Below are 17,491 nucleotides of genomic sequence, written 5' to 3' on the forward strand. Positions count from 1 at the left end.
TTTACAAAATAACAAAACTCTCACTCTTAAGCCTGATAGAGAAGTGTTATCAGTATCATTCATAAATTTACATTATAATGTTAAATAAAAAGAACACTTGAAAAATAACAAAAATACGAGTAAATCTCCAAATTACCCATATAGAACAGGAACACTAAGATATTACACCCTATGTTCCCTCCAGTCACACCCAGCCCTCTACTACTTGGGACACTGATTTCCTTCTTTATTACAAAGCGAAGAATCTGCCTCAACCTCACCAGTGTGGGAGGAATTATCGGACATATCCCTGGAACATTCACTGGCTATGGTGGTGCTATCACTGAGTGTAACTATGGCTTGAGCTCTCTCTTCTTCATCTCTCAAAGCTTCATCATACCAGGACTGGAAGGCACTGGGTTCTGTATGATTGATCTTGGCCCAAAACTCCAGGACTTTCATCTTACTTGTTTCAGCATGGGCTCTTGGACCCCATAGAAATTCATAGCGAGCAGGATCACTATCAGGTACCTGGCGGTACTCCAGATATTTAAGCTTCACTAAATCTTGGGTGATAAGTTTCCTGGGCTCCCCAAATATGAAGTGTCTCTTCCCAGCATATAATCTCATTTTATTCAGAAATTCCCAGATATTCTCCTCAGTAGCACAGTTGCCCTTCATGAAGATGACACCCAGGAGATTCATTAGAAGACCAGTCTTAGGAAATCCCCTTCCACGGCTCACCATTCCATTGTTGGGGAGATTCATTTTGCTGACCAAAACATAGGCATTCTTGGTAGAATCGACTTCCTTTAAGTCAACACCAAATACCACCTCTATGCTGAAAGAAGCTCTTCTGAGGATCTCAGGGAAGCGATTCTTATATTTTTTATTGATAATCTTCAGCATATCTACTTTCAAAATGGGCCTTTTCATTTTGTACATGTGCATCATGAACTGCACCAAAATGCTGGTTGTTTTTGTTAGGGAGTCTCTGCGAGGTTGTGTGGTGAAAGGTGAGGCTTGGGAAGAGTGTTCCTTTTTCTTAATTTTGCAGTTGGCTGCTTCAGGTGATGTTGTGGGAGAAACGCTTACAGACACAGTGCTGGAAAGGGGCCCCTCAGGCCTCTTGGGAGCACTTTTTGACCTAGAAGCAGAATTTTTTCCAGTGATAACCCCTAACTGAGAAGATGAAGAAGGAGCAATTTTCTCCTCAGTTGTACTGGCCTGAGCATTCTGGAGATCCTGGATCTCACCCTGGGCCTGGTGTTGCTCCTCCCGAGCACAGCGCTTATTCTTCTGACTTCTAGGCATGATGACAGCATGTAGAAGCAACAGACAGGAGTGTAGGCAGGAGAGTAGGTGATGAGAGCACCTGGAAGAGAAGCAGAATGAGAACCCATAAGCAACTCCAGCAAGAAGATACCTCCTTGGTTATAAGAAGGCAGGTTTCCTTGAAAGCACTGCTTTAGGAACCCACAGGGATCCTGTTCCAAACAGCCTGTCCTCGGTGAATCCTGTAGAAATAATTAAAGTGTGCCGTAAATTGCAGTCTTCTAGCCCTTCTGGGTGAGCACTGTGAGTGAAAGTGGTAGTGGCAGGTCTAATTCTTGAGGACGCTTTTCTACTCTGGGCTGGGGGGTCCTCTCAGTTCACATTCAGGATCATCATATTAACTATTAGCAGTGCCTGGCCCCCTTTTCCTGTACAGCACTAATTTTGAAACCTCCAACCAATGTCCTCCTTTCCTGGGAGCCACTAAGAGGAAGTGAAAGGGTGCTACCTTGACCCACCACTATTGCCTGGGGGTGCTCAGTCCTAAGAGCTCCATGGAGGCCTATTCTTATATGGGCTCACTGAGTTCCTTGATCCTCATTAATAATATTCACTATGGCTCTTGGCAGGACCTGGGATATCTACCCCTGCTGATCTGATGCCCCTCCCCTCAGACAAGTGCCCTCATCAAGCTAATGCCATGAAAAAGAAAGGAAAGCTCACATACACCTGATATCATTGAGGCTGCAAATGTGGGGGGTCAGTTATGGGCCCTCTCCATTGTCTCCTCTTTTTGGGAGGGGAGTAATAACACCAATTCTCATTTAGACCCCTGACTCTGACTCCTGTAAGGCTCTGGATCTCCTTTCTCAGCAGACTTGGGGCATACAATTACTTCAACCTTTCTTAGACTCTCAAGGTGGAAAGGGGACAACATACCCTTATATTGTTTCTGTGAATTCAACAGATCTCAATGAAGGGGAAAAATATGTATGAGAACATTTTAGACTTTCTATTTTCCTTGGTCCTCACTCTAGTCTCTGAACTTGACTTCGAGTACAAGTTGGGACACCTCCCTTCTCTAATCGCTATCCTCCAGCCTCAGAACATCACCCAAGACAGCATGGTCAGGGTTCCCCACTTGTGAATATCTGTGCCTGGAGCCTCACAGAAATTAGCACAGGAAAGCTGCTTTGTGTTGTCACCCGGTTTGGGAAGGGATTCCGTCAAGAGCACTCAGAGCCTCCAACTTAATTCCGGTTAGGGCCCAGGTCTCTTCCACGTATTGATTTGGGCTACTTCCTAGATCCTGACCATCTACTCCCTGAGACTTTCCAGAGAGAAAAGAGAGCTTCAAATAGGCATTCCAGGGACACTACACAGGAATAAAAGGAGTTAGTGGAGTACCCATTGGCACGAGAGGAATGACGTCCTCAGTCAAGTTCTTGGACCTCACCTTGACTCCTAACCAAATTTTAGAATTCACGCTTGGTTAACGGGACACTGCGCCTCTCAGACCGAGGACTCACCTTCACAAAGGAACTGAGAACCAGCCACTTCCGGCAACGGCTACCAGGGATCTCCAAGGGATGACAGCAGGGGCAGTTGCTAAGGAATCACATTGTTCTGTAATCTGGGATCCCCAGCCCCTCACACTGGGATTCCGCCCTCTTCTGGCTTGAGTCACACAGTTTCCAAACCAACTTTCACCTCCCTCAGTCTCTACAGCGGAAATCTGGGCAAGCCCCACATGGCTCCTCCTACCTGGGGTCTCACAGCCATGACAACGGGGGCGGGGCTCTGCGAGTCTCCCTGTTTGGGGACAGGTCTTCTCAGCAGCACTCACTTGACTAGTTTTGCCCAACACCCCTTCCCCTCAGGGCCCATCAACCCATTAACCCATTAGGTCCCGGTACTTACTCTGCTCTCTGGGACCTTCCAGGCGGAAATGAGGAGCACTGCAACCTGGCTACTCTGACTGGTGCTTTAAAACCAGAAATGGCTTCTGCCTATTCCGGGATTCCTCCCTCTGCTGACCCTAGTCCACTAGCCTCCAAAACTAGCCCTCACCTTCCTCAGTCCCTGGAGCGGAAGTCAAGATAGGCTACACATGGCGACTGTGTCCTGGGCCCCACAGGCCTGGAAAGAGGGTTGGAGTTGTTGGTGGCCCCGACTTTTCAAGAGTGGTCCTTTGATTAGCTCTAGTGGTCTTCACCCTGACTCCAGCTAGGGCCAAGATTCCTCACTCTGAAGGACTGAGCTCACTCTGTGAGATAAGGTCCTCCCTTCCCTGTCACTCCAGGAGGAAATCAGGGTGTAGCTCAGCCTCAGGGCTCTGCTTAGAGTACTCCAGGGTTAGGAACAAGGACCAGGCCTTTGTGGGGTTAGTGTTCCTTTTTTCTCTCTCAAGAATCTCACCTTGCTCCTGACCAGTGCTGGGACTCCACCCTTCCTGACAGGAACTCTGTTCAGATTAAGTTCCCTCCCCTCTGAGACCTCCCAGTGGAAGTTAGGATAAGGCACATCAGGCTAAGGAAGTTTGGGTCCTGGAAGGGTTGACAGCACAGTGAGAATTTGATGGGACATTGCTGTTCTTGTCCCCCAAATATTTCCCATTCAGGGTCCCTATCTTGATAGCTGTCAAACCCGGGGGGCTTCCCTCTACTGAACTCAGGTCCCTCTTCTTAGGCAGTGCTGTCACTAGGCTGAGCACTATGGAGAGTGAAAGGAAGGATGCCTAGGGTGACTGTCCTTCCTGGGGTGTTTTAGGTCAGGTTTGGGCAGATGTCTGAATGAAGTCCTGTATTTTGGGGGTGGTGATCTCCTCAGTATTCATTCAGTTTTCTCCTTTCTCTTACATTAAAGGCTTCTTGGAAAGTGTCACATCCCTGCAAGCTCTTGAGCAGTATCCCTACTGCAAATCCCAGCTCTATGTTCCAGGCCTGATGTGATGGAGATACTTCCAGGCAAGAAAGGGGACCCAGAGCAGGAGAGGGCGGGATGTCAGAGAACAATGCTGCTGACTTCTTCTCTTCAATAGGCAGCATGGGTTTCTTATAGTACTTCTGTTTTAATTGATTTTCCTCCTTACTGGTGAGGAGCTGCCCAGGATGTTTGTGTGATCCCTGAATTGGAAATTATTTGACTTTGACTTTGCATATATGAATGGTCATATTGCCACTGTGTATTATCTCTTTCTCTTTTTTATTCATTGCCTTCATTTATTGTAGTATTTTAATTGGTCTGGCCATGTATGCTAACCCAATTCTTTGAGCATAGAATCTTCTTGAATCCCTTAAGCAGACCCAAGAACAAGTGAGGAAATGCTCTCTCTTATTAATATTGTTAATAATATTGTGTTGTGCCCTGAACATTCCCTTTGAGAATAGATACATTTGGGAATATTGTGAAGAAACCAAATTAAAGTACACAAGGTCTGCCATAGGCAGAGAGGAGTGGAAGGAACAGTGTGGGCTACAGAATAATCTGGACTGTGAACCTGGTCCCAGCTCTGTTGCTTTCTGGTCCTTTGAACTTGAGCACATTACCAAACATTACCAAAGAGAGTGTAACCAAACCAGAAACTGCTCAGCAATGAAAGTTATGCACAATGTATCACCATTAGTGAATATTGCATATAATGTGTTTCCAGAAGAGTCCTCCCTATATGGATACAATTCAAAACTCTTAGAATTTTTGTCAATGACCAATGCGTTTCCTTACAGACACCCTTTCCTGTAAACCACTCCTGTTTTCATTTATTTATGCACTACCCCAAATCTAGACTCCCTTTAGAATTTGCCAGTATGTCAGGATCTTCTCTGCCACATCCCACGTGGAGGAAGAAAGAGTTATCTGCCAGAGGAGGATGTTGGTGGTTTTTTTATTACTCAAGAAACTTATCTACTCAATAAACATGTGAGAGCCAATACCTTTTTATGAGAGAGGGGATGTCGTGGATCTGGTCATACCATCTCTGGCTTCTTTTCAACATTCCACCTGGAGTAGCCCAACTCTCTTTTATTTATAGACACACAGGTAAAGGGGGAAAGGACCGGGAGGAGCTTCTTCTGTGATGGACAAGATACAGTGGAGTTAGCAGATCCATCCTCTTAGGGGGGACATTCCAGAAGGAGACTGGGAACCACTCTCATGCAGTGCCGCGTACTTCCTGGCAGTTCCTGGAAGCCAGACCTCTGCATCACATGGCTCAACCTAGTCAGATTCTGCTAAATAAGGATGGTTTCCCACACCAGTATACGTATGTGGTTACCTTAATGCATGGCATTTCAATGAAGGAGGCTCTGGATCCCCAGCCTGGAGCAAAATATCAGCTCACTAGATTCTGTGCATCCCATCTCCCTTGACGGTGTCATCCTTATTTTTAGATTCTTCCTTGTGATGTACTTTGAATGCTAAGTTTGTGCACTGTGCTTGACATTTCTTGGACAGAAGTATAGGGCACAGTCAATCATAGCTCCTGCTGAAGATTATCTCTGGTTTTATCACAATCCACAAAGTCAATTTTATGAATATTTTCCCTTTGGGCTTTGTCTCTTAACACCTAGATGCACCCTCAGAGGGTCTGGCCCCTGATTTCCTCTCCCAGAATCACAGTTAGCCTTCTTTGAAGCCTCAATGAAATTAAATCTCACTAAGGGACTTGAAATTTCTCATGACTCCATGTTGCTTTTTTATCATGCTGTTCACACTCTTCATTTTGAAACTCCTTCTTTTTACATGCCTTCTTTTTGTTGATTCTTTATGTCTTAGTGTATGCCACCATGGTCTTTTTATTATAGCTGCTCATAGACTCTGAAATCCAGTGGATAGGGGCTTCATTTTTAATTATTATTTATTTTTTGTGGGTGTATACATGCCCTGTACTAGTGTGAAGACTTCCAAAGAGCTGCCACTCAATTAATCATTGAGAAATAAACATGAGGATATGAAATCTAATAAATTAGGATGTAATTTCTTCCACATTCTTGAATAATCTGAACAATTTAGGCATATAACTTTTTATGTAATAAGAAGAAAAGCTAAAATGAATTATCTCATCTAAGAATTGATAACTTTTTCCATTTTTCTTTATGTTTGATTATAACAATTTTATTGTAGTGTTCATTTACAAGAAAATCACTACTCATATATTTCTCATATATCAAAAAGATGGCCACAGGTATATGAAACGTGTTCAATGTCACTAAACACCAAGAAAGTGGAAATCAAATCCACAATGAGCTATTATATAATACTTATTAGGAAGGCTATTATTAAAAAACAAGAGCAAAAATGAGACAGTAAATATTAGTGAATATGTGAATGAAAGAAAACTCATATATTGTTGTTGGTAATGTCCATAGCTATAGCTATTACAGAATACTGTATGGAGTTTTCTGAAAAAGTTAAAATACAACCACTATATAATCCAGCAACCCCTCTTCTGTGTATATTTCAAAAGTAAATAAAATTAGCACTAGAGAGACCTATGCTCCAATGTTCTTTATAGTAATATTCACAATAACCAAGGTACAGCAACAACCACACTGTCAATGGATGAACTCATAAAGAAATTGTGCTATAAACATATAATACAACCTTAAAATGAAGATCCTGCCATTGTTCACAGGGTGGATGAAACTGGGGGACCTTATTCTAAATGAAATGTCAGATATGTAATAAAAAATGCTGCATTTTTCTTAGATGTAGAAGATAAAAAGAAATACAAATTTGAATACATAGAAACAGAGAATAAAACAGTGGTTAAAAGAGGTGGGAGTGGTGGGATAGGGAGCTGTAAGTGGAAGGGTTCAAGGTTGCCGTCATGTAGGATAAATACATCTAGAGTCTAATGTACAGTGTGAGGACTGTTGTTAATAAAATGCATTGTAAACTGGAAATTTGCAAGGAGAGTAGATTTTAGGTGCTCTTAAAAAATGGGTGACTGTGAGATAATGGATATGTTAAATTTCTTATCTTTAGTAATAATTTTGCTATGTATATGCATATTAAAACACCGTGTTGTACACCTTAAATTTATTTAATAAAATTCTTATTCACATGACAGGTTTTCTTGATCTGGACTATAATAGGTATCCAAGGATTCTCAATATGTTGATCAAAATAACAAAAGTTTTACACATTTATATAGAAAAGAGATATAAATGAGTGATCCATGTTATTTGTAAACACAGCTTTCAAAACTAAATGAATCTACTAAATAGAAAACATTTAAAAAGTAGCCAAAACCAAATGGGTGTATCTTCCAGTTATTCAAGTAGAGCAAGAATTTAAAAAAACAGAATATGTTACTTCCATTTCCAACTTGTCTCTTTAATACTTAGAATGTTTTTTTTTTTTTTTTTTTTTGGTACCAGGGATTGAACCCAGGGGTACTTAACCACTGAGAAACATCCCCAATACTTTTTATTATTTTTTAAATTTTGAGACAGGGTCTCACTAGATTGCCTACAGTCTCCCTACATTGCTGAGGCTGACTTCAAACTTGTGATCCTCCTGCTTCAGCCTCCTGAGCAATTGAGATTACAGGTGTGTGCCACCACACCTGGCTTGTTGACTTCTTTTAACCACTATGAAAAATCTGCCTCAGACCTCACTAAATGTAAGAGGAGTTGCTAGATGTGACTTTAGTACATATCCTAGCCATGGGAGTAGTGCCAGCCCTGGCTATCACCATGGCTCAGGCTCTCTATTCTTCATATCTCAAACCCTCTTTATACTTCATCTGACTTTGGAATGCTAGGTCTTCAAGGGCTGACAACATAGAATGGACTCTTAGGGACCCCAAGTGATCTGGGTGGGTACTTCTTTTATTCCTTTTATGTGCTGTCACATTTATATCTAACATCCTGAGAGTTTGTTCTCTCAAGTGATTTAGTTTCTCTCCAACTGAGCTGATGTTGTCCCTCTTTGGGGCAACAAAGTTCTCAAGTTCTGAAAAGTTCTCAAAGTTCCAAAGTTTTCAAGTCTCTTTGATAGCCATGAAGAATAAGTGAGGGTAAGTCTGACAGTTCTTTCTGGGGTTCTGTAGGACTGAGAGAGGTGGAGAATAGTCTTTTTGTACTACTCAATATTCTGTGGTGCTCATTTTCCTATTCCTGATTTATAGGTATCTTCTTATAGTTTTTTATCACTTGTATTAAAGACTTCCTGGGAAATGCCACATCCTTGTAAACTCTTGAACAGTTTTCCCTCTACTAACATTTGCAGAATTGGGTCCATGACCTAGGAATGATGTGAGATGGGAAAATCTGCAGCATATGCAGGTGGCCCAGCTTAGGAGATGAGTTATAATTGAAAAATAATATTGATCTCTATCTTCTCTTCACCAGCCTGATTGAAGATCTTATGTATCTTCTGCTCTCATACAATTACTTTTTTTTAATAAGAAAGGGCTGAGGTTGAGCCTGATATTTTGAAAAATTTTCTATGATATTACATATGTATATGATGCTATTGTCACCAAATATAATATCTTTTTCTTTATTCAAACCTCACATTTTAGCAACCTTATTTCTCTACCTACGTATTACAATTCAGTAGTTTGATATCAGAATCTTTCTTTTTATTGCCTATTATACATTTGCAATAGTGGAAAGAAAAATGAATTAAGGAACACCAGGTAAGCCTCAGGCTGGGAGGAGTAGAACAGTGTGGGCTTTAGACTTACTCAGACCAGGGTTTAGTCTCAGCCCTGTCGCTTACCAGCAAGGTGAACTATGAAGGTTATCAAACACTGTGAGCCCCAGGCTCTGCGTTTATGAGCTGGTTTTGTGAAGCTCTGCCTTGGAGGACTGGTAGAAGTTATGTAATGAATGAAAAGTACTTGGCACAGTGACTAGGCAGTATTGGATCCCTTGCCTTTGCTGTCTGTGGCTGTACTTTCTTTCTAATGAATTCATCTCCCTTAGATCTGTTAAAAGAAGACAGAGGGAGATTACTTGGCAGTCCTGCTCTAAGCCTTCTAGGGTTGATATTGAAAAGCAGATGACAAGTTGTTATTCCTTCTATTCAAGGATACATGACTACTTCTGCCCCCACCTAGGTTCCCTGATTTCTCCTGGCAGAACAAGGGGCTCTCCTCTTTTTGAGCTGAGGGTATCTCCTTATAGTGAGATTCCTGCTTCCAGGAGAACTAAGGGGAGAAAGTAAGGATGGTTTCTTTTGGCTTCATACTTGCCAGTGAGTTCACAAAAATGAAAGCTGTGGAAGGCATATTGGGACGTTATGATGAGTGGTTCTACACAGGGTCCCAACTTAGTGTCCTAAATCTACCTCACAGGGAGCTAGCTCTAAGATTCCTCTTTCTGTTGTTCTCAGACCACTGCCTAAAATCAAGACCCTGAATTCCCCATTAACTCTGAGTGGGAACTGATGGCACCTCTGCCTGACATTTCTGCCTGGGATCTCTAAGGACTGGTAATAGGGAGGATTCTGTGAGGGTCTTACATATAGAGTGTTATGGTTTAATATGAGGTGTCTCCCAAAAAAACTCAGGTGTGAGACAATGCAAGAAAGTTAAGAGGTGAATTGATTGGGTTATGAGCATCTTAACCTAATCAGTGAATTAATACCATTAGGGGTTAACTGGGTGGTAATTGCAGGCTGGTAGTGTGTGACTGGAGGTGGTGGGTCATTGGGAGCATAACTTTAGGGTATATAATTTGTTCATGGTGAGGGTAGTCTCTCTGCTTTCTTGATGCCATGACCCTAGCTGCTTTCCTTAGTCACACACTTTTTACCATGATATTCTGCCCCTTTTCAGGTTCTAAGGAATGGAGTAGGCACTCTATGAACTGAGAACTCTGAAACTGTGAACCCCCTGAAAACAAACAAACTTTTCTTCCTCTACTTGTTCTTGTCAGGTCTTTTTAGTCATAGCAGTGAAAAAGCTGACTAAAATATGGATTGTATGCTCTGTAGTCTTTAGCATCCTCCACCTGACTCCTGGCATGACTGGAAATCCTCTCTGACTTGACTTGAGTCTTATATTCACATTTTAAGGTCCTCAATTCCCTTATACCCCCAGGAAAAAGTAAAATTTGTCTCATGTGGCCGCAGCTGCTCAAGCTCTCCTTAGGTGAATGGTAGTAGAAAGAATGTGAATTTCTCCCACTATTATGAGGTGGGTGTTCCCCTCTGCCTTTGTGGGTCTCATCTTGAGTCTTGGCACAACGCTAATATCCTCCCTACACTGACCTGAGGCTACCCACTTTCTCAAGCTTCCTTATCTCCCTTGGGATGACTTGGAAGAAAGTGATCATGATTCATCATGTCACCATGCCCAAGTCTCTCAAGTCTGGCAACAGGGACAGGGTTCTATGTGACCCTCCTCTTTATGGGTAAGACCTCTTCATTGTCATTTGGTGTCATCAGGTCAACTCTTGTTATGGAACAATTCTCTTCCCTCTGCAGAATGGAGCCTCCTGCATTAGTCCAAGGAGTTCATATCTCTGAGACTATCCCCCATTCAGCAATTGAGAAGTAACCTCAGCCTCAAAGCCCTCCCTGTGGCCTCCCACAGCAATGGAGGTGGGATTTACTAAGGACACTTTTATTCTTTGTTCACCCATAGGTCCCAAAACCTAAGCTTAAACATTAGGGAGTGGCACTTATTAGTATGATAATTTTGTGGCTTTTTTGAACTGCTCTGTTCTGACCAGGTCTTAAATCATCCTCATTCAGGTTTATTACTTTTATTACTATGAAAGGCTGGGAATTTCTTCTCTCCTGACACGAGGATACTGCTCTTAGGGCTGTTAGATACCTCAGACATCTGAAGAATACACGAGGGGATGCCCAGATGATAGCTCTGCCTGGGACCCTCTGTATCTGAGAATGGTTGTCATGTTCTCTCTGTGACATCCTCTGTTTTCTGTGGTGTGGGTTTCCCTACATATGAGCTTCCTGTATGAGGTGTTGATATCACCAGTCCTTTTCTTGACTCCATCTCTGGGGTTAAACACTTCCAGGGATATGCCCATCCCTGCAAACTCCAGAGCAGTATCCCCTCTGCAAATTTTTAAGAGAATAGGTCCCTGTCCTAGGAGTGATGTGACATGAGATAGATGTAGCATGGTGCAGGGGACCCAAGACAGATGGTGGATTGTTTGTTGTCAGAGAAAAAAAATCTGTTGTTCTATTCATTATCAATCAGACTTAGATTCATGGAACTTTTAAAATTAACACTTATTAACTGTACAAATCAATGGGTTTCATTGTGCCATTTTCATTGTTTATTGATCATGTCCACCCTCCCTTCTACCTGTTCTTATCCTCTACTCTGTACTCCTGTCTTCATGGATTTACTTTCTGAAGGGAGGAGGTTTTCCAGGGTGATTTTCTCTTTTGCACTTCTGGAGCTCAAAATCAGGGCCTCATACAAGTTAAGCATATATTCTATCACTGAGCTACTCTCTATCTAGCCTGACCAAAAAATATTGGAAACCCTTGATCTTTTGAGGTTATATAATACTGCAAATGGAAATAATCATACTGTCAATGAATATTGTCTTTCCTTTCATTATTTATACCTCTCAATTATTTTGGTATTCTTGTTGTTTCAGCTATATATATTCCAGTCAATACTTTGGGCACAAGGGTGTTCTTTTAATCACCTGGAACATATTTTGGGGTACTGAAAAGAAAAATGAAATAAGATATGTAGACTGTACCTCAGCTTAAGAGAAGTGGAACAGTGCAGTTTCCAGACGAAGAGTCTAGTCCCAAACTTGTCACTTGCTAGCCTTGTGAACTTGAGCACATTACCAAACTTTATAAACCTCACAGTCTTCACTGAGAAGTGACTACAGCAGGCCCTGGTTTGTAGGAGTAGATAAAGATATGTAAAGTATGCAAAGTATCTGTGGCTATACCCGTTTTGTATGGAGTCATTAGGGAGTGGCACGTATTACTATGATAATTTTGACTTGAGTTATTACTATTCATTTAGCTGTGATTTTCTACTTTTTAATCCAGGAGATGTCATAGACTATGAAGCAATCTAGGACACAACCAAAGAAACAAAACAAAACATTCAGCCAAAATACTGCTTAGCAATGAAAACCAAATAATGTTTTTCCTCTGTTCTCATTTTACCCTGTTTCTTACTTCTCTATGAAGTAAAGTATCTCCACCTCTTCCAAATTCTAGTTTCTCCTAGACTCTATGAATGCATAGGCAGGAGCTGAGTTTTTTATACTAAGCATTTCCAGTACAAAGCATGAAGACTTCCCAAGAGCAGATGCTCAATTAATGTTTGAGTAAAAGATAAGCCAAGAACAAGAGAAGTTTACCTATGATTTAATTTTATATACATTCTTAGCTACTATGAGAAAATCCACATACATATCTTTTCAAGTTATGAAAAAAAGAGTACAAAAAAAGCAAACAATGAAATGACCAATTTTTCCCTTTCTTCTCTACATTCTGTCCCAACTATCTTGCTGTGGATCTTTCATATTTTCAAGAATAATCTTATTCTGAGGTCAGGTTGTTTTGCTATAGATCACCAAAGTGATTTAAGGCATTCCAATTTGTATTTTCAAAACAAAGAAAACTCTTACCATTACATCTGGCAAGAAGGAACGAATATGTGATCCATGACATTCATCAACTTATATTCTGAATCTAAACAAGCATTGTTATAAAGAACCCCAAATGAAAAATACATAAAGAAAGATTTGTCAATAATATTATTCATGCATAATAAAAACTAAGATTAACAGGACTTTTAAATTACAAAAGCAAAGAATCTGTCTCAGATCTCACTAGGGTGTAGGGATGCTGGACTTGGGCTTGGCACTTGGACTGGCTTTTGCACTAGTGCCACTCCTGTCTCCAACTGTAGCTTGGGCTCTCTCTTCCTCATCTCTTAAAGCTTCTTCATATTGGGAAGGAAAGGCACTGGGGACAGCATCATTGACCTTGGCCAAAAACTCCAGGACTTTCATCTTGCTAGTTTCAGCATGGGCTCTGGGACCCCACAGGAATTCAAAGCGTGGAGGATCACTATCAGGCACCTGCCGGTACTCCAGATACTTTTCCTGCACCAAATCTTGGGTGATAAGCTTCCTGGGATCCCCAAAGATGAAGTGTGTGCTCCCATCGTGGACTCCTAACACATTCAGAAATTCCCAGACTTCTTCCTCAGAAGCACAGTTGCCATTTAAGAAGATCACACCCAAGAGAGGTATCAGAAGCCCGGTTTTAGGAAAGCCGCAGCTACCACTCAGACTCTCATCGTTGGTGACATCTAGCTTGTTGACAAGGGTATAGGAGTTACCACCAGGCTTGACTTCCTTCAGCTCAAGGCCAAAGACCAGCTCCATGCGCTCAGAGGCTTTCTTGAGGATCTCTGGGAAATGCTCCTTGAACCTTTTGTTGATAATCTTCAGCATCTCTCCCTTTGTAATGGGCTCTTTCATTTTATACTTGTACAGCAGGTACTGCATCAGCATCCCTGCCTTCCTGGTGAGAAGATCTCTCTGGGTGCTCTCAGGGGAGGGTGGGATCTTAGAGGTACTGGCACGTGCTGCCCCTCGGCTCTTGGCACCCTTACCAGACTTCTTGTGTGAAACACCTGCAGCCGCAGTGGTGGTGGGTGGAGATCCCTGAGACTTCTGGGGAAAGCCAGCAGCTGAGGTGCTGGGAATAGCATCACCATAAACAAGAGAGGAACAGGAGGGGGCCTCTCCTTCCTCAGCTGCCTGAGCATCCTTGTGACCCTGGGTCTCATCTCGGGCTTGGCGGCGCTTCTCACGAGCACGAAGCTTACTCTTTTGTCCACGGGGCATGATGGCTGTGGTCAGAAACAGCAGGCAGGAATATGGGCTGGAGAGCAGATGCTCTTGGGACCTGGAGGAGAGAGAATGACATCCTGTAAGCATTTTTAGCAGGACAGATCTCTCTGGCTTTTTTGAAGTTGTCTCTGCATTGGAATCTTGTTCTTGGTCAGCCTGTCCCCTAAGATCCCACAAAGGAAACAAAAAGCCTCAGAGTGAATTTTAGGCCATAGCCTGTCAGCCGTGCCTTGGGTTTACTGGCACAACAGGGAGTACTGGTTGTGTGCCCCCATTTTCTGGTGGTTGAGAGCCTCTCAGTTTTCTGTTGATCACATCAATTCTTGGCAGTGCATGGGATACTTCTCTCTGCTACTCTGAATATGAAACTTCAAAGCTTCTTGGGATCCCTGAGAAGGAAATGAAAGGGAACTTTCAGGCTCTGACAGGACCCACGGAGCTGAAAATTCAGTGAGGTCCTATCAGTTTTGGGGTCCTTTCAGTCTTGGGTTCACTGGGTTCCTCAAACTTCCTTGAGGCTCCTTTATTTGACTCCATGTAAAGCTTTGCACCAGACCTCTTAGGCTCACTGGTGACCACACATTTATACTAAGGATCTCACCTTTGTAGGCCTGAAATAAGAACTAAGAGGGGTGTTCAACCTTAACAACCCTTCTGTGAATTTTTCTGGAGCTGAACATTCTATGGGAATAGTGACTGTGTCTCTCTATGGTAACATGTCCAAAACTCTCAATTGGGGTGAAGGGCTGTATATGATTACCTTCTTTCTGGAAAATAAGGTAATTATTATTCAATCTGACATCCTTGACTCTTATTATGGCCTGGGTATTTCTGTTTAATTGGTCCTACTCTATTAGGCCAAGGCCCTCCCTTCTGAGACAACTACCAGGAGAAATGAGAACATAACTTATCATACTAGTTCTGCCATGCACCTCCTATTATCAACAATAAATAAAGGCATCAGGTATAGGCTGCAACTCCTTTAGTCTCTAGAGGCCTCAGGTTGCTCAACATTTGTCTGCTCTGCCAGGGACCTCATAGAGCCCAATAAAGACATCTTCTTTTTTTGTTTATTTTCAGTGCTGGGGTTTGCATCCAGGAACTCATGTACGCCAGGTAAGCACTACATCACTGAGGTACATCCCCAGTACTGAACGCACTTTGGCTAGAGGTCCATTCATTATCCTTGCGCGACCTTCTATATGGTTTTAGTTAGGGTCTATTTCTCTGCCATATGCAGAATAGGCCGTGAGACCAAGACTCTCTTTTCCTTGAACTTTAAAAGTAAAACTCCCCGGGAAACTTTACCAGAAAAAGTTACGAAAATCTAGGGGCAGAACCTAGAGCAGTCCATTTGGTTATGAGAGGGAAACGGTCTATTGAGCTCATATATACAGACCTCACCTTGATTCCTGAACAATCGTAGGAACTCACGTCAGTGTGCCAGATACCACACCTCTCAGAAACAGATCCTCGCCATCACAGCGGAAGTGAAAACGAGCCACTTCCGGTAAGGCTACCAGGGATCTCCAAGGGATGACAGCAGGGGCAGTTGCTAAGGAATCACATTGTTCTGTAATCTGGGATTCCGCCCTCTTCTGGCTTGAGTCACACAGTTTCCAAACCAACTTTCACCTCCCTCAGTCTCTACAGCGGAAATCTGGGCAAGCCCCACATGGCTCCTCCTACCTGGGGTCTCACAGCCATGACAACGGGGGCGGGGCTCTGCGAGTCTCCCTGTTTGGGGACAGGTCTTCTCAGCAGCACTCACTTGACTAGTTTTGCCCAACACCCCTTCCCCTCAGGGCCCATCAACCCATTAACCCATTAGGTCCCGGTACTTACTCTGCTCTCTGGGACCTTCCAGGCGGAAATGAGGAGCACTGCAACCTGGCTACTCTGACTGGTGCTTTAAAACCAGAAATGGCTTCTGCCTATTCCGGGATTCCTCCCTCTGCTGACCCTAGTCCACTAGCCTCCAAAACTAGCCCTCACCTTCCTCAGTCCCTGGAGCGGAAGTCAAGATAGGCTACACATGGCGACTGTGTCCTGGGCCCCACAGGCCTGGAAAGAGGGTTGGAGTTGTTGGTGGCCCCGACTTTTCAAGAGTGGTCCTTTGATTAGCTCTAGTGGTCTTCACCCTGACTCCAGCTAGGGCCAAGATTCCTCACTCTGAAGGACTGAGCTCACTCTGTGAGATAAGGTCCTCCCTTCCCTGTCACTCCAGGAGGAAATCAGGGTGTAGCTCAGCCTCAGGGCTCTGCTTAGAGTACTCCAGGGTTAGGAACAAGGACCAGGCCTTTGTGGGGTTAGTGTTCCTTTTTTCTCTCTCAAGAATCTCACCTTGCTCCTGACCAGTGCTGGGACTCCACCCTTCCTGACAGGAACTCTGTTCAGATTAAGTTCCCTCCCCTCTGAGACCTCCCAGTGGAAGTTAGGATAAGGCACATCAGGCTAAGGAAGTTTGGGTCCTGGAAGGGTTGACAGCACAGTGAGAATTTGATGGGACATTGCTGTTCTTGTCCCCCAAATATTTCCCATTCAGGGTCCCTATCTTGATAGCTGTCAAACCCGGGGGGCTTCCCTCTACTGAACTCAGGTCCCTCTTCTTAGGCAGTGCTGTCACTAGGCTGAGCACTATGGAGAGTGAAAGGAAGGATGCCTAGGGTGACTGTCCTTCCTGGGGTGTTTTAGGTCAGGTTTGGGCAGATGTCTGAATGAAGTCCTGTATTTTGGGGGTGGTGATCTCCTCAGTATTCATTCAGTTTTCTCCTTTCTCTTACATTAAAGGCTTCTTGGAAAGTGTCACATCCCTGCAAGCTCTTGAGCAGTATCCCTACTGCAAATCCCAGCTCTATGTTCCAGGCCTGATGTGATGGAGATACTTCCAGGCAAGAAAGGGGACCCAGAGCAGGAGAGGGCGGGATGTCAGAGAACAATGCTGCTGACTTCTTCTCTTCAATAGGCAGCATGGGTTTCTTATAGTACTTCTGTTTTAATTGATTTTCCTCCTTACTGGTGAGGAGCTGCCCAGGATGTTTGTGTGATCTCTGAATTGGAAATTATTTGACTTTGACTTTGCATATATGAATGGTCATATTGCCACTGTGTATTATCTCTTTCTCTTTTTTATTCATTGCCTTCATTTATTGTAGTATTTTAATTGGTCTGGCCATGTATGCTAACCCAATTCTTTGAGCATAGAATCTTCTTGAATCCCTTAAGCAGACCCAAGAACAAGTGAGGAAATGCTCTCTCTTATTAATATTGTTAATAATATTGTGTTGTGCCCTGAACATTCCCTTTGAGAATAGATACATTTGGGAATATTGTGAAGAAACCAAATTAAAGTACACAAGGTCTGCCATAGGCAGAGAGGAGTGGAAGGAACAGTGTGGGCTACAGAATAATCT

General features: G+C 43.1%; 2 protein-coding genes across 2 annotated transcripts; both read right to left on the minus strand.

Annotated features, from left to right (window-relative positions):
• Nucleotides 1-201: 201 nt before the first annotated feature.
• Nucleotides 202-1,293, minus strand: MAGEB3 (MAGE family member B3; the record flags this gene model as incomplete). The annotated part of the gene is made up of 1 exon (XM_079124259.1): nt 202-1,293. One exon carries the CDS (start codon nt 1,291-1,293, stop codon nt 202-204), a length of 1,092 nt encoding a protein of 363 aa, XP_078980385.1.
• Nucleotides 1,294-13,046: 11,753 nt separating this feature from the next.
• On the minus strand, nt 13,047-14,072 carry LOC306651610 (melanoma-associated antigen B4-like; the record flags this gene model as incomplete). Its single annotated transcript, XM_079124260.1, has 1 exon — nt 13,047-14,072. One exon carries the CDS (start codon nt 14,070-14,072, stop codon nt 13,047-13,049), a length of 1,026 nt encoding a protein of 341 aa, XP_078980386.1.
• Between the last annotated feature and the right edge of the window lie 3,419 nt (nt 14,073-17,491).

Source organism: Sciurus vulgaris (assembly GCF_902686455.1).
Source record: "Sciurus vulgaris genome assembly, chromosome: X".
NCBI classification, from domain to species: domain Eukaryota; kingdom Metazoa; phylum Chordata; class Mammalia; order Rodentia; family Sciuridae; genus Sciurus; species Sciurus vulgaris.